Source organism: Oncorhynchus keta, chromosome 22 (assembly GCF_023373465.1).
Source record: "Oncorhynchus keta strain PuntledgeMale-10-30-2019 chromosome 22, Oket_V2, whole genome shotgun sequence".
NCBI classification, from domain to species: Eukaryota; Metazoa; Chordata; class Actinopteri; order Salmoniformes; family Salmonidae; genus Oncorhynchus; species Oncorhynchus keta.
Window position 1 is genome coordinate 38,283,357 of NC_068442.1, and position 18,172 is coordinate 38,301,528.

Genomic DNA, 18,172 nt, shown 5'->3' on the forward strand with positions numbered 1-18,172 from the left:
ACACCAGCCTCGGACCTCCATATGACTGGTCCATGTGTGGGCCAGGGAGGGCATAGGCCCACCCACTTGGGAGCTAGGCCCACCCATGGCTGCGCCCCTGCCCAGTCATGTGAAATCCATAGATTAGGGCCTAATACATTTTTTGTTTAATTTACTGATTTCCTTTTATAAACAGTTACTCAGTAAAATCGTTGAAATTGCATTTATATTTTTGTTCAGAATAATAAAGCATTTGGTAACATGCACACTGCTTAATGCAGTCATTGACTAATGTATACATTATTAAACATATAGGCTTAATATAAGTGTTATATTATGCTTAATGTAGCTATGAAGTTGAGGGGTTTAACACAAAGGATACCAGTGATAGTCTCTCGCCAATCAAAAGAGGTTCAAAATAATGCTTGGAGTTATGACATTTGAATGAACAATCATATTCACTATTATAATTAAACAATCATAATAAATTCTACTTTCAAGAAGCCAGTGAGATGGAGCTACAAACATTTCCTTTAAGTAATACGTTGTGGTCACACACTTTCAAACGGGTGGCAGGCAACGTTACAAAGACTGTGGTGTGTTTGGTCAGCAGGCTACCATTTGAATGTGGCTGTGCTGTAAACAAACAAAAAACGTTATAGAGAAAGGCAGCACAGGACACTGTCATAAGCCAAATAAATCATTGCCAATCTTCATCAAAGCTCAATGTCTATTGTGTTCCAAGTGAATTGTAATATTGTGACACAAATTAATATCAAAAGGCAGTTGATTTCACAGCAAATGTATTGGTCAGCCTCAGTTACAACGTTCATTGAAACTAAGAAGGAACACTACCTATGCATAATTATTTGGATCAGAGGGTTATGACTATTATATTCTACAGTAACAGTATTTTCTTACACCTGTATGGTATTGACATGTATAACAGTATTGTAGCAGAGTAAAAGGCATGGCTACAACAATACTGTATTGATCTGTAAACGCTGTGGTGGCTAATTTTCTGTATTACCAAATGAGGAGAGACAAACTTCACACACCAGTCAGAGTTATACTTAAACTACATCTTTAATAATAAGAGCTTTGCATTAGCACTTGACTTTCAAAGATTCGCCATTTCTAATGAACCGTTGAGTGTCAACACAATGGCTACTGAGATATTTTTTTTATAGCAAAGATCCACCCCCCTTTGACATGATAAACCACAGATATCTAGGAACTGTTCACAAAGAAGGACTTTTACTTGAGGAGTATCCCATAGCCAGATAGCATTCGCTATAAATTATCGTTCAGTTTGGTCCCTAAGACGAGGTTCTAATCTCATTCCTGGTACTTCATAGTACAAAAACAGCAACTCATCCAATGGCATATATCAATTGTCAACTCTAGATACTCCCATCTCAAGTAAACCCCCTCTTGACCCCACTCCTGCACAAGCTCACTGAGGGGAGTGACTTGCGCACAGACATTGTGGAGACAAGTAATTGGTTCCCCATTAATCACGCCATCCCTTCACATGGTTTAAGAATAGGTAAAGACACATTCACATATGAAGACAATGTTCCATTCTGACCTCTCCCCTCTCTGGGCCCCAAATGACTGAGCTCTAGCTGAGGGAAAAGTGCAACTGCCAATACTAGAGTCCAAAGGGATGCATTCTAATGACGTTTCTCACATAAGCATATTATGCAACTAAAACACCTTAATTATCTGTTACCCAACTAATTCTGATTCATCCGCCACAGCAAGAACAGCCGATACAACATTAGATTTATAACAATGTCTTCTAGATAGCAACTCATTAACTATGCTGAATAAAAATATAAAAACAACATACAACAATTTCACTGAGTTACAGTTCATAGAAGGAAATCAGTCAATTGAAATACATTCATTAGGCTCTAATCTATGGATTTCACATGACTGGAAAGGGGCGCAGCCATGGGTGGGCATAGGCCCACCCACTGGGGAGCCAGACCCAGCCAATCAGAATTCGTTTTATTCCGACAAAAGGGCTATATTACAGACAGAAATAATCCTCAGTTTCATTGGCTGTCCGGGTGGCTTGTCTAAGAAGATCCTGCAGGTGAAGAAGCCAGATGTGGAGGTCCTGGGCTGGCGTGGTTACAGTCTGTGGTTGTACTGCCAAATGATCTAAAATGACATTGGAGGCGGCTTAGGGTAAAGAAATTAATATTCAACTCTGTTGCAACAGCTCTGGTGGACATTCCTGCAGTTAGCATGCCAATTGCACACTCCCTCAAAACTTGATACATCTGTGGAATTGTGTTGTGCCATACCTGCACTGTTAATGATCATGCTGCTTAATCAGCTTCTTGATATGCCACACCTGTCAGCAGAACAGCCAATGGGTGTGATGTGAGGGTAGGACTCCTCCACTTTAGACCAAGCAGCCTTCACGTTCACAGCATTGTCTGTCACCAGTGCAAATACCTTCTGTGGTTCAAGGTCATTGATGACTGCCTTCAGCTCATCTGCAATGTAGAGACCGGTGCATCTGTTGTCCCTTGTGTCTGTGCTCTTGTGGAATACTGGTTGAAGGGTAGAGATGTAGTTAATTATCCCTTGCCCACCAACATTCGACCACCCATCAGAGATGATTGCAATAGTCTGCTATCTCTGATTTGCTTGACCTTCACTTGAAATCTGTCTCCATCAAATGAGATAAAAGCATGTCTGGTTGGAGGGATGTATGCTGGGTGAAGAACATTCAGAAATCTCTTCCAATACACATTGCCTGTGAGCATCAGAGAACCAGTTGCAATACACAGCTCGAGCAAGACAATCAGCATATCTGACTACATTCCTCTATTGAGTCAAAAACACTTCTGATTCCAGGAGGACCATGAGCTGTTGCTATCGATAAGGTGTCCAATGAATCATTTTCACCTCGAATAGAAGTTGAGGGAACTTTATGCACTTGACCAGATTCTGCATCTTTGTTGCACTCTTCACATATGATTTGGCACAGTATTTGCAAAATGTACACAGCTTTTCCTTTTACATTAGCTGCAGTGAAATGTCTTCAAACAGATAGTGCCCGTGGCATTTTCCTGTAAAGATTAGGGAAAAAAATGGAAAACCCTAATACAATTCCATGTACAGATAAATAGTTAAGCAGTTAGATTAAACAACTTAAACTAAAAATGTTTTAAAATGAAATGTATGGAAACAGGTGAATTAACACTCAGTTAACACACACAAGCAAGCTTAAACCCACATGGTAGCAAAAACTATCAGAAATTGTTAAGTTAGAAATTATTTAAACACACTTCGCTGTGGGCTGTTAGCTAAAAAAAATGTCAAAATATATTCACCCCACCCAGGATTGTAATCCAAACTTAACAGAAAGCATGTAGTCCTTGGCTCAGACAGTGTAGTAACGTGGGCTTAATAGCATCTCAGTGTGGAAGAGCTAGAGAATAAGCTGTACATGTGATGGAAGAATGCACTGCACATTTGATGGAAGAATTCACTGTGCATTCAGAGGGTTGCAATTCCATTGAATTGGGGATAGTTCAACCAAAATATGCCACAAGACCTAGAATTGCCTTGTGTATCCCACAAAAAAAAAGGTTCACTGTAATAAGCTAACTTTTTTGATGAATTTAAGCTAAATTCCCAGGCTTACTTCCCATGGAAATTTACCAGAAAGTTTCCGACTCTTTGCAACCCAAGGTACACCTAATAAGGCCCTGTTGGGATGGGGAACAGGTGCAACAAGACAATTTATCATAGGTAAAGGGGTAGTCATTTCCAATGGTGCTGAAAATATCAGTTTATGACAAGGCCACAGCTGGCTCTGGTCATGATATTTTCTTTTGTGGGTCATTATCAATAAAGGCCCAGGGCAGACAACTCATTTTGTATCCTGATGAAGCTAACACTGTAAAAGTATAAAACATTTCATAAGTAATTTCCTGATAATTGCTGGTTGAAAATACAATATACACAAGGCCATCTAAAAGCAGCAGGTTTGCATGGGAGGGATTTTCAGCTTGCCTGGGTCATCACCAGGCCGTAAATTAGACCAATAACAAAGAGTTCCAAACAGCTAGTTGAGTTTTCCCTCCCCACTCAGACCACTCCCAGACAGTCCTAGGGAAAGTCAATTTTGCAAAACATAATTTACGATTTTAATGTAAAACTAGTACAGTATGGTACTTAAATGTAACCCAGAAATTTAATATTTGTATAAAACAACTCAATTGGGCCTTTAAAAGGAGGTGGTTACTATAGCAAGAGTGCAGACCACATTTTAGTCATTTAGCAGACGCTCTTATACAGAGCGACATACCTGTAGTCTCACTCTCAGAAACAATTAGATGCTACTATTGTGAACTGTAATAAATTACTTTTAATCTCAAACTTCTGTCACACACCCCCCCCACAGTTTTCAATTTAAGTGCCAAAAACTGATAATGGGAATAAAATCCATAAACCACTGAGATGCTTTACAAGTGGGAATTCACAGTAACAGAAAAATCATCAGGAACATGGGGGGAATTTCCTTCTCTAAATGAAACAAGCTGAAGTCCCAAGGTGATTCCTTGCATCAGAGGTCCTTCCTAGGGAATGAGTGCAGCTTTTCCAGCAACGTATTCATAATGGGGGAATAATTCTAGGTTGGAGGCATCTTCCATTGTAAGGTCCAATATGCATAGGTAACAGTTTTGTGTTAGCTGCTGCTGGAGTTGGTTCACTTGGCATTGTAGTTGGCAAAGCGCTGGTTCAGGGGGTTCTCTGGCGACTTCATCCACTCCTTTTTCAGTTGCTGCTTGAGCTGCGACAGCCGCATGTTGGGGTTCTCTTTTTTAAGGAGGGGCATGTTCAGTTCCTCGTACGCGGCGAACGCTGCCTTCACCCTGCGCTCGGGGTGGCGGTCGAGCTCTTCAGCCGTGCTGGGAAAGAAACAAAAACGAGGAGAGGGCTGAAACTTGGTTCTCTATGGAACCCCATACTTGTTATGATACCTGTCATGTCTGCGTTATATAGCGTGGAGTATGAAAAGTAACTTGTTATATGTCTACGTTGTAGGTCACACCAAACCCACTTTATGTTGATAACGTATGGTAAACTGATGGAAAGGCTCCCCTAGTTCTATACAGTAATTTCAATATTGCTTTTGTAGGGGGTAACATTGAGAGGTTATGCCTCTTCAGTATTCTGTACCTGAGCACAGCAATGGCATCCTCTATGGATCTAGCGTCCACTACACCTTCCTCAGGGATGAGGCGATTCACATTCTCCTCCAGGGGTGACTCCAGTTGACTCTTCTCTGTGGACACGAACATAGGAGAGGAGGAACATAAAAATACAACAGAACCCTGAGAGGAAAGGGAGCCTGGGTAATGCTTAAAGGAATAATGGTGAGGTCGTTGCCTTTCTCTTTGGGTTGCTCCTGCGGTTGTAACGCCTGCTCAATACGCAGCGTCTCCTCAATCTGGGCCCGGGTCACTTTGCACGCCGCCACAGCAGCAGCCGCCTCTTTGGCCTTGCCCTTAATCTTTGCAGCCTCCTCATCCAAGAGCCGCTGGTTCTCTTTCTTTCTCTCCAGGGCCTCAAGGCGCTTCTTCTCCTTGTCATCCTGCAGGTTCAGAGAGGAGACATTTAAAGCCGAAATGATCAGACCCACGTCAACATATAAGGGAATTACTTAGCATATTCGTCTGGTCTGTACATACATCGGCAGATATTGGATTGTGATATAGCCCAATTGAATAGTGCTGCCGACTATTTGACCCAGTGTGGGAATAAGAAACGGAGCATGAAAAATCACCTTCCTCTGTTCTTTCTTCAGGACATGTTTATCGTTCTCCTGCCATAAAGCATCCTCCAGCTCCTTCTTCTTGCGGGAGTCTTCCACAGCTTTGGCCTCTGCCTTGCGGGCCTTGGCAGTCATCGCCTTGGAGTTCTCGCCCTGGAACTTCTTCGGCATTCCTAACACTAGAGGCCTACTCTTCAGCTGACACAAACAAAGTATGATTTAGACATTCTATCATAAACCAAACCAGGTTTAGCTTACTTACGGAGTCACCATCTAATTGAGCCATGGGCCAAAGATGAGAGTAAACCAACCAAAAGCATCTTAAGGCTAAGTTAATCATTAGAACCATATAATCATACAATTCTAACGATGAACTTAGTCTGCAAAGGCCTTAAAGGCTATGTCAGTCTTTTACAATTATCAGGTCACACTGTGTAATGTTACCTAATCAAAATCTTGATATCAACCTGGCCAGATTGTACAATTTGCTTCAGTTCTGTCATCACATTCTGCGATTGGCTTGCAAGTAGCGATGATCAGTTCAAACATTTTTTTTTTAAAACTACTCTTTATACTGACTAGGATCATTAGCTTTTCTGAAATGACTTGTTCATTTTAATCGTTCGTTTGACCTGCTAGTGCTAGCTGCAATGAGTCCTACAGCAGGGCTAACACACGCTCCTCCAGCTCAGCATCTCCAGAGATGTGCTCAAACTACCAACTCTCTGTCATATGAGTGCAGGGAAATAGATCATGAGTATAAAGAATAATACATGTTGAGAACTCATAATTGATCGCATGGTGCAAGAATTAACGCAATTAATGGATTACTGAATGTTATGGACACAGCTCTGTAGAACCAAAACATACCCGGCCCGGCCTCTGCTCAACAAACTCGAACTTGAGAACAAATAGGTTTTTTTTTTTTTTGGGGGGGTGCAGTTCGCAAACGACATGGTGCTCATTACCCTCACGGCAGTCGAGCAATGCATTTCGCAGAGAGTCCATCACAATCTAGTCCGGTTACGGCCACAACTAGACAGTTTCAAATGTATCAAGAAATAATCTTATTTGTATGCCTAGCAATCAACAAATGTACATAGTTTTAAAGCACACGTTTGCAAGTCTCAATCACAAATGACAGCTCCAATATGACCCTTATGGTGAAAGAGAGGCTTGTAGAATCATGACTCGAATGTCCAGTTCATCGTTCACCGGTAGGGGTCCTGCGTGTTCTGGGCAGTACTTAAATGAACAAAATTAGTAGAAAGATCAGTTATTTTGACTGAACAAGTTTAAAAGATCTGAGTCAGTACTACTTGCGATGCTACGTAAGTCGACGTAGGCTACGTCAACTGCAGCGGTGTATTTGATCTGCGCATGTGACAGCAGCGCAAGCCTCACTCTGCTCATGGGGTCTCTCTCTTTGTCAACAAAGACTGTGGTATGCGATCCCAAATATTAAGTCTCAAGGTTCTGCTTGCCTGAGTTAGAATACCTCATGATAAACTGTAGACCCCAATATTTACCAAGAGTTTATCTATATTTCCGTAGCTGTCTATTTACCACCTCAAACTGATGTTGGTACTAAGAACGCACTCAACAAGCTGTTTAGGGCCATAAGCCAACAAGAAAATGCTCATCCGGAGGTGGTGCCCCTAGCGGCCGGTGATTTCAATGCAGGGGCGGTGGGGGGGGGGGCTGGAATATGTTCCGGGATTCATCAGATGGCATTGAGGAGTTTAGCACATCAGTCAATGGCTTCATTAATACAAGCATTGACAAAGTAATCTCCACAGTGACAGTAGGTACATATCCCAACCAGAAGCCATGGATTAAAGGCAACATCCACACTGAGATAAAAGGCTAGAGCTGGCACTTTCATGGAGCGGGACACTAATCCAGAAGCTTATAAAGAAATCCTGCAACGCCCTCAGGCAAACCATTAGACAGGCAAAGCGACAATACAGGATGCTCGTCAGATGTGGCAGGGCTTGTAAACTATCACAGATTACAATGGGAAACCCAACCGAGAGCTTCCCAGTGGACACAAGCAAAATGCCTTCTATGCTCGCGTTGAGGCAAGCAACACTGAACCATTCGTGAGAGCACCAGCCGTTTGATGACTGTAATCACGCTCTCCGTAGCCGATGTGAGTAACACCTTTAAACAGGTTCCCATTCACAAGGACCAGACAGATTACCAGGACGAGTACTCAGTGTCTTCACTGACATTTTCAGCCTCTCCCTGACACAGTCTGTAATACCTACATGTTTCAAGCAGACCACCATATTCCCTGTGCCCAAGAACAACAAAGTAACTAACTATTCTAAAAAAACTACCACACCGTAACACTCCCATCTGTAGCCATGAAATGCTTTAAAGACTGGTCATGGCTCACATCAACACCATCATCCCAGACACCCTGGACTCACTCCAATTCCATACCACCCTAACAGATGACATTCTCTCTATTGCACTCCACACTGCCCTTTCCCATCTGGACAAAAGGAACACCTAGGTGAGAATGCTGTTCATAGACTACATCTCAACGTTCAACACCATAATGCCTCCAATCTAAGCTCCCTGGGAATGAATGAACATCTCTCTCAACTGATTCCTGGACTTCCTGGTGGGCCAGGTAGTGAGGGTTGGCATTTAATCGTGGACTACAAGAAATGGAGAGACGAATATGCCCTCATTCACATCGACGGGGCTGTAATGGAGCGGACCGAGAGCTTCAAGTTCCTCAGTGTCCACATCGCTAAGGACTTATCACAGTCCAAACACACCAAAAAAGTTGTGAAGAGGTCATGGCAATGCCCCTTGCCCCTCAGGAGGCTGATAAGATTTGGCATGGTCCCTTATATCCTCAAAAAGTTATACAGCTGCACCATTGAGAGCATCTTGACTGGCTGAGGTACCGCTTGGTATGGCAACTGCTCGGCATCCGACTGGAAGGCGCTACAGAAGGTAGTGCATACAGCCCAATACATCACTGGGGTCGAACTCCCTGCCACCCAGGACCTTTATACCAGGCGGTGTCAGAGGAAGGCCCTAAAAATTGTGAAAGACTCCAGCCACCAAAGTCATAGACTTCTCTCTGCTACCGCACGGCAAACCGTACCGGAGCGCTAAGTCTGGGACCAAAAGGCTCCTGAACAGGTTCTACACCCAAGCTATAAGACTGCTAAATAGTTAGTCCGAGTAGCTATTGGGTTATCGGCATCGGCTCTTTTTGCACCAACTCTTTTTAACTATGCACACACACTGGACGCTACCCAAACACATACACACAATCGCCACACACTGCTGCTACAGTCTTATCTATCCTGTTGCCTAGTCACTTTATCCCTACCTATATGTACATATCTGCCTCAATTTCCTTGTTCCCCTGCAAGTCGACTCAGCGCTAGTACCCCATGTATATAGCCAAGCTATCATTGAGTATTTATTCCTTGTGTTACAATTGTTTGGGAGGGAGTATAGTGCATTGTTGGGAAGGGCCTGTAAGTAAGCTTTTCACTGTTAGTCTACACCTGTTGTTTATGAAGCGTGTGACAATTCAAATTAAAAAGTGAGTTCGGAAAAACGAAATATGCATCTTAGAAATAGTTCTCACATACAAACTTCATATGTCTGAACTCAGAATCAAATATGATTCCCCGAAATAACATGGTCGCATTGCTCCCCCAGTATCTGCATGAACCATCAGCCCAAGTATTTTTGGTTGACTCTGTTGTACAGAAAGAGGAGGAATCAGAACACGCTGCATTCAAATTCAGGTCTTAGTTATTCCATTGTACTGGATCTAATATATATTAGCATTTTACATACATTCATAAGTGTAATAGTTTTTCACAGTATGTCAAAAAAGTATCTTGGCTGCTGTCTCTGTCACTTTTGAACATGCGCAGAGCAGACTGAAAGGGTAGCTCTCGACTTGAACCACAGAGGTTCCATGTAAAGCGAGAGTAATCCAAAAGGCACAGACACACCCCTTGACTTTCAATTGGCACCCTTGACCTGTGTATTCTCTCCTGATTGGCTCTGTGGTGCTTAGCCAATGGGAACTCCGTTGCCGGCCCCATCGTAAAGTTTTTACACAGTCTGACCAAAGTGCCAGAGGTATGAGGAGAGACATCCTCCTTTGTATTTATAGGAACAAATGTCCTAACACTTTGGATCCATTTCTTGGACAGTTATAATATATATTATATATATATTTTTTTTTTCACCTTTATTTAACCAGGTGGGCTAGTTGAGAACAAGTTCTCATTTACAACTGCGTCCTGGCCAAGATAAGGCATAGCAGTGTGAACAGACAACACAGAGTTACACATGGAGTAAACAATAAACAAGTCAATAACACAGTAGAAAAAGAAAAGAAAGAGTCTATATACATTGTGTGCAAAGGGCATGAGGAGGTAGGCGAATAATTACAATTTAGCAGATTAACACTGGAGTGATAAATGATCAGATGGTCATGTGCAGGTAGAGATACTGGTGTGCAAAAGAGCAGAAAAGTAAATAAATAAAAACAGTATGGGGATGAGGTAGGTGGGCTATTTGGGTGGGCTATTTACCGATGGACTATGTACAGCTGCAGCGATCGGTTAGCTGCTCAGATAGCAGATGTTTAAAGTTGGTGAGGGAGACAAGTCTCCAACTTCAGAGATTTTAGCAGTTTGTTCCAGTCACAGGCAGCAGAGAACTGGAAGGAAAGGCGGCCAAATGAGGTGTTGGCTTTAGGGATGATCAGTGAGATACACCTGCTGGAGCGCGTGCTACGGGTGGGTGTTGCCATCGTGACCAGTGAACTGAGATAAGGCGGAGCTTTACCTAGCATGGACTTGTAGATGACCTGGAGCCAGTGGGTCTGGCGACGAATATCTAGCGAGGGCCAGCCGACTAGAGCATACAGGTCGCAGTGGTGGGTGGTATAAGGTGCTTTAGTAACAAAAGGGATGGCACTGTGATAAACTGCATCCAGTTTGCTGAGTAGAGTATTGGAAGCTATTTTGTAGAGGACATCGCCGAAGTCGAGGATCGGTAGGATAGTCAGTTTTACTAGGGTAAGTTTGGCGGCATGAGTGAAGGAGGCTTTGTTGCGAAATAGAAAGCCGATTCTAGATTCTAGATTTGATTTTGGATTGGAGATGTTTGATATGAGTCTGGAAGGAGAGTTTACAGTCTAGCCAGACACCTAGGTACTTATAGATGTCCACATATTCTAGGTCGGAACAATACATCAATGCAACAAACAAAAGAAATGAGTAACCTCAACCTTATGGGTCTGTGGGCCAATAAAGTGCCAACTCAATTCTACCACTGACTAGTCTCTCATGCCCCTATGAACGGGGACACAGGGCAATAGTTTTTAATCTAAACCAGCCCTTTTTAGTACACTAACCCCTAACTGGGTCTCTTTTCTTGACACATAGTAGCAGTTTACCAGATAAGTCAAGAAGATCAAAAAGTAGATTGTTGTAAGGGTGTATTACATCCTGTGCTGCCACATCGTCATATCCATTCTGGATTCTGAGTGGTAAAATCACAGCTGAAAAATGCCTCTATGTATGTGTATACTGTATGTGGGAATGTCTTATGTCCATCCTACCTACATGTAGTGTTGGTACATGGAATATTCCTCAACTGCATATATCATACATTGCTATTGCAAATAGAAGTATTATGTTCAACAACTGACATTTTCAGATATTATTTTGACAAACAGTTTAACACCCTTTTGTGCTTACAATTAATTATCTCGTCAGATTTGGTGGGCGCTGTCATCTGTGACCTTTGTGATATGACTTTATTTAAGCACGTACTGATGAAACTGTCACTTGTAATTTTTTTCTTAAAGTCTACAAACGCTCTACATTTATTCACTCTGATAGGGTTGGATCCTATATGCTACTTTTATTATTGTCCTTTAAATGGTTCAGTGCCTATAATTTAGGCTGAGTGTAGAATGGGGCATAATGGAAATTACCTCTACTAGATTATAGATCAGGAAAACAGCGTACAATTGTGGCATGTGTATTCATTTGCCTATAACTAATCAGAATTCCATTAGGTTTACATTTTAAAAAAAGAGAATACTTCAAAATGAGAAGATTCTGTCATGGAAAAGACAAGTGGGTGGACATAGAGTGGAAAGGAGGGGAAATAACTCACAACATGCAGCAGGACACCTTCAGATGCTGGGTCTTTGTAACGCAGGTTTAATAGTTATATTTTCAATAATGAATGGTTAGCTGTTATGTGACAATTAGGTCAAAAACTCTATTTTATTTTTTGGTGTAGATGACCAAGGAAGTTACACAGAACTTCCCCAACATCCCTTCCCAAATTGATATAGAACCTTCACAAAAACACATGGAGCAACTGCGAAAAGAAATGGCTGAGGATATACTAAAAATGTCTGGTTTGTAATGACATTTAATTCAAAGTAAATGTCAATTCTTTATTTTTACGTAGTTGTGGGAGACAGCCATATGTTCAGTTCATGCCCATGATTTCAGAGTTCAACAACTGCTTCATGCAAGACAATTTAAGATATAACCCAATGGATGGCTAATTTGTCATACTGCATTGATATTTGATATTATTTATAATGTGTTATGCGTTGTTTTATTTTGATTGAATGTTTTGCATGTCAACGGTGGTTCCATATGCTGTGCCTAGGAATGAAGACAAAAGAGTTCAACAGAATAAAGAACACAAACTGGAAGTGCAGTGTTGTTGAAAATGTATGCTGTACCCCATCCACACTGAAGAGGCTCTGAAATGTACATCAACCAGGGATAAAGAGAAAGTTTACACAAACATGTACTTATTTGAAGTGTCTGTTGACATGTTGGAAAAGATTAAAGGTCTACACTTTGTTTAATTTGTCAATATTACATTTTTATTCATTGATTAACTGGCCACCATTACTGTGGTTACATGTTCAGTATATGTATTGACCAGCAAACCCACTGCAGCATACCTCACTAGCTCACTCTCCATCCCTGCTTTGGACAATTAATAACATGACACTCATACTCTGCCCTTTTTCTTTATGGTTGATATTAACAATATAAAGAGATTCTGTCTCATTCCTAGTCTGTTAAATACTGTGGATGTATTTATTTTTAAACAGGGAAAATAACTACTTAGAACTACCAATTATTATTAGATAAATATTAAAAGGGTAAACACTGGACTGAACCCCCCAATTATCAAACTAATATTAACCTCTTAAGACTCTAGGGGCAGTATTTCATTTTTGGATAAAAAGACGTGCCCGTTTTAAGCGCAATATTTTGTCACGAAAAGATGCTCGACTATACATGGAATTGATAGCTTTGGAAAGAAAACACTGACGTTTCCAGAACTGCAAAGATTTTCACTGTGAGTGCCCTAGAACAAAAGCTTCAGGCAAAACCAAGATGTTTCTGCAACCAGGAAATGAACAGGATTTCTGAGGCTACGTTTTGCATTATCTCCTTATATGGCTGTGAATGTGACAGGAATGAGCCTACCCTTTCTATCGTTTCCCCAAGGGGTCTGGAGCATTGTGACGTATTTGCAGGCATATCATTGGAAGATTGACCATAAGAGACTACATTTGGCTAAGCTTGAGAGCAGGCATATTTATTTCATTTGCGATTTTTAGAAATTGTTAACGTTGCGTTATGGTAATGAGCTTGAGGCTGTAGTCATGATACCGGATCCGGGATGGCTCGGCGCAAGAGGTTAATGTACAACAATATAGAAGATACATGACTAGAGGTTATGCAATATGGGTGTATATCCACTGCACGCTTCTTAGGTGTGTAATTGACATGACGAAGGAGCTATTGCAATTTAATTTAAATTCTGAAAAAATTCTGAAAAATGTACGTTACACTGCGTGATTTTACACTGCACAAACAAGAGTGTGCAATATACACTGCTCAAAAAAATAAAGGGAACACTTAAACACAATGTAACTCCAAGTCAATCGCTCTTCTGTGAAATCAAACTGTCCATTTAGGAAGCAACACTGATTGACAATACATTTCACATGCTGTTGTGCAAATGGAATAGACAACAGGTGGAAATTATAGGCAATTAGCAAGACACCCCCAATAAAGGAGTGGTTCTGCAGGTGGTGACCACAGACCACTTCTCAGTTCCTATGCTTTTTGGCTGATGTTTTGGTCACTTTTGAATGCTGGCGGTGCTTTCACTCTAGTGGTAGCATGAGACGCAGTCTACAACCCACACAAGTGGCTCAGGTATCGCAGCTCATCCAGGATGGGACATCAATGCGAGCTGTGGCAAGAAGGTTTGCTGTGTCTGTCAGCGTAGTGTACAGAGCATGGAGGCGCTACCAGGAGACAGGCCAGTACATCAGGAGACGTGGAGGAGGCCGTAGGAGGGCAACAACCCAGCAGCAGGACCGCTACCTCCGCCTTTGTGCAAGGAGGAGCAGGAGGAGCACTGCCAGAGCCCTGCAAAATGACCTCCAGCAGGCCACAAATGTGCATGCGTCTGCTCAAACGGTCAGAAACAGACTCCATGAGGGTGGTATGAGGGCCCGATGTCCACAGGTGGGGGTTGTGCTTACAGCCCAACACCGTGCAGGAAGTTTGGCATTTGCCAGAAAACACCAAGATTGGCAAATTCTCCACTGGCCCCCTGTGCTCTTCACAGATGAAAGCAGGTTCACACTGAGCACGTGACAGACGTGACAGTCTGGAGACGCCGTGGAGAAAGTTCTGCTGCCTGCAACATCCTCCAGCATGACCTGTTTGGCGGTGGGTCAATCATGGTGTGGGGTGGCATCACTTTGGGGGGCCGCACAGCCCTCCATGTGCTCGCCAGAGGTAGCCTGACTTGCCATTAGGTACCGAGATGAGATCCTCAGACCCCTTGTGAGACCATATGCTGGTGCGGTTGGCCCTGGGTTCCTCCTAATGCAAGACAATGCTAGACCTCATGTGGCTGGAGTGTGTCAGCAGTTCCTGCAAGAGGAAGGCATTGATGCAATGGACTGGCCCACCCGTTCCCCAGACCTGAATCAAATTGAGCACATATGGGACATCATGTCTCGCTCCATCCACCAACGCCACATTGCACCACAGACTGTCCAGGAGTTGGCAGATGCTTTAGTCCAGGTCTGGGAGGAGATCCCTCAGGGAGACCATCCGCCACCCCATCAGGAGCATGCCCAGGCGTTGTAGGGAGGTCATACAGGCACGTGGAGGCCACACACACTACTGAGCCTCATTTTCACTTGTTTTAAAGACATTTCATCAAAGTTGGATCAGCCTGTAGTGTGGTTTTCCCACTTTAATTTTGAATGCGACTCCAAATCCAGACCTCCATGGATTGATACATTTGATTTCCATTGATAATTTGTGTGATTTTGTTGTCAGCACATTCAACTATGTAAAGAAAAAAGTATTTAATAAGAATAATTCATTCAAATCTAGGATGTTTTATTTTTAGTTCCCTTTATTTTTTTAGCAGTGTAGAAGGATAGTCAATGTACATTCTGCACCTTGTTTGAAGTCAGCAGGTCAAATTACCAAGGAGCTATTGAAATTTAAAATTTGGAAAAATTAATGTAAAACGTGAGATGAAAATTGACAAACTAAAGGTGGGCAATGTGTAGGGCCACTGAGTGGACATTCTGAACCTTGCTTGAAGTCAGTAGGTCACATAACCAATGATCTATTGAAATTTTACATTTGGAAAAATTAATGTAAAAACGTGTGAGATGACAATGGACAAACCAACAGGTGTGCAATATAGAAGGGTAGTCAGTGGACATTCTGAACCTTGTTTGAGTCAAGTAGGTCACATGATCAAGGAGCTATTGAAGTTCGAATGTAAAAAAAAAGAGTTGGTACTTTGTTTATGCTCCCTAACCAATTCTACTCCAATACAAAATGCTGCTCACATTTCCACGTGTATTAGCTTTGGAAAGCGAATTAATGTCCAAATCATGAAAATAAGAACTGTGCAATGTTGTGCGCAATTTTCCAACATCATGACACTTATTTGGAGTCTGTGGGTCCAAAATTGTTCACCCTGCCAGCTCCTATTTGTTTTATTGAGCACCGTGGCACCAACTCGCCTTCCGAACGTTCTATTCCCAGTTTATTGTTCAACGTCACAAGGCCTGCTTCGCTATTGTTGGCAATGATACCTGCTCACGTTTTATAGTTAAAATTAAAAAAAAAAAAATTATATCGGAACGCTGAGGTCGTCCCATCGTTTCCTATGGGGAATATATAGGCATGTCTGACCATTTCGCCAAATATCTCGCAATGTGTGCATTTTTATTTTTTTCAAGTCGGACGCCATTTTAATCATGCGAATCTCCTCTTTCTAATTACGTAAGCCTGGGCAGCTAGCTCGGTTGTCATCAAATGCTAGCCCACAAAATAATGTTTACCTTGGAAAGCTGAGCTACCACCATTGTTTTCCTATGGAGAGACCATTTCGCCAAATATCTCCGTGTATATTTAGATTTTTTCAAGCCGGTTACCATTTTAAATCGGGAGAATCTCCTCTTTGTAATTATTTAAGTCTTGGGCAGCGAGGTCGTTTGTCATCGATCGTTAAACCAGAAATATACGTTTTTATTTTTTCCTTACTATCTCATTACGCTGACATAAGCACCGTTGACACCATCGAGGTGCGGATACTTTCTACACAAGTTGGGGGGTTTCAGTTTCGTCCCACGAACAGATTGTAGTGGTAAAATAAAAAGGAATACATTTTGTGCCATTTAGGCGAAATTTAATTCTAAACATCACCCCAATCAAAATAGACTCTTGCGAACGTTCGATTCCATTCATTTGCTATGGGCTCGGGCTAGTGTTCCAGTTTAACCAACGTTCTTGGGTTAATTTTAACTCGTCCAGCCTAGAGCTATAAGGCAGGCAACGTTAACAATGGTTTTGGGAAACAGCTCGGACATTTAATGATGCATCTTCGAAGGATGAACTTCGCCTTCAGATGCTTTTGGGAAACCGGGCAAACGCATGTTACACACTGGCTAGCTGATATAAGTAACATTACATTAGAAGGTATACATATCAACCATGTAGCCTAACTCTAGCAATCCTGCAAGGTAACGTTAGTAGCAAGCGTACAAAACATTCGACAAACGTTAACTACCTAGCAAAATACTTTAGTCATACGAGTTATGAATTTACCCAACATATTACCAGTAACCACTCATAAAACGTCTTGCAACCTAACTAGTTTCCAGCTTCCATAGCGATGAATGTATAAATGAGCACGTTACTGCTAGCTGGCTAAACAGCCTGTTATGAGCAAGTTATCTAGCAAAGACCAAGATTTCAGTGTCTCCGTGACAATTGAATCTCTTAACCAATGTAAAAATAAAAGTGTGAAAGGGGAAGGGCTGTACCTGAGCGACAGACGTTGTTTCGAAAAAGGCATCTGAGTGTCAGACCATTGAGTTATGAAATAACCCTTTCGTGACGACGCACCGTGATGACGTGCAGAACGAAATGGCTTGATTAAAGAGATAAATGTAGTAATAAACAAATGAGGAATATTGTTTGTGATACTACAATTCCCTCAGCAATATTATTTTGGTCAAATATCTATGGTGATATACAATGATATACAATGTTAACAAATGTTGTATCAGTAACAAGGTAAAGGAAGTTTCATTTAAAATGTTACATCGAATTTATCCTTTGAAACGTGTTTTGGAAAGATTCAAGCTGAATATTGACTATAAATATGATTTCTGTGGAATGGAGAAGGAGACCATTTTGCATTTGTTTTTTGCCTGTATTTATATTAGACATTTTTGGACTGACATACAGAATTGTGTTACAAAAAAAATAGGATCGGTTGTACTATTTAATAGTTTTGATATAATGATTTATTTCAGAAATTATGACATAAATATGTAGTATATTTAATTGGATTGCTAATAATACTATGTACATTTCATATTCACAAATGAAAATATGAAAATTCAAAACCTAACTTTTTTCATTTTATAAATGAATAAAACAAATATGGAACTACATTAACTAAAACGGAAAACAAAAAGGCAATTAAAACTTGTATTATTAATGAATATGATTTGTTTGTTTAGGATTCCTGACAATGTAAATAGTTTGCATGTATGCTTGTATGTGACTAATCCTGTTTTGTTTGTTGATATTTGTTAATAAAACGTTTTTTTAAATGGCTCGTTTAAGTGACGTCCCAAACGAACTCAATCTGTTTGATTGACTTGTTTATTGGATTTACACTTAGTGTCTAATACATTCTAGTTATATATTTAGCATTGTTATGGTTTCCAAGCAAAGGTTTTGAATTTTAAAAAGTAATTTTTTTATTTTAATTTTACCT

General features: G+C 41.3%; 1 protein-coding gene across 2 annotated transcripts; it reads right to left on the minus strand.

Moving 5' to 3' along the window:
• Nucleotides 1–1,046: 1,046 nt before the first annotated feature.
• On the minus strand, nucleotides 1,047–17,352 carry LOC118401432 (coiled-coil domain-containing protein 124-like). 2 transcript variants are annotated; one of them, XR_008075576.1, is made up of 6 exons: nucleotides 17,208–17,352; nucleotides 5,798–5,983; nucleotides 5,401–5,605; nucleotides 5,191–5,296; nucleotides 2,298–4,919; nucleotides 1,047–2,151 (listed from the first exon to the last, which is right to left on the minus strand). XR_008075576.1 is itself a non-coding variant. In XM_035798925.2 (5 exons), exons 2-5 carry the CDS (start codon nucleotides 5,954–5,956, stop codon nucleotides 4,718–4,720), a joined length of 672 nt encoding a protein of 223 aa, XP_035654818.1. In that variant the 5' UTR covers nucleotides 5,957–5,983; nucleotides 17,208–17,352; the 3' UTR covers nucleotides 1,047–4,717. The 2 variants fall into 2 exon arrangements, 1 of the variants encoding a protein (XP_035654818.1); XM_035798925.2 differs by having other exon boundaries at nucleotides 1,047–4,919.
• Nucleotides 17,353–18,172: the final 820 nt, after the last annotated feature.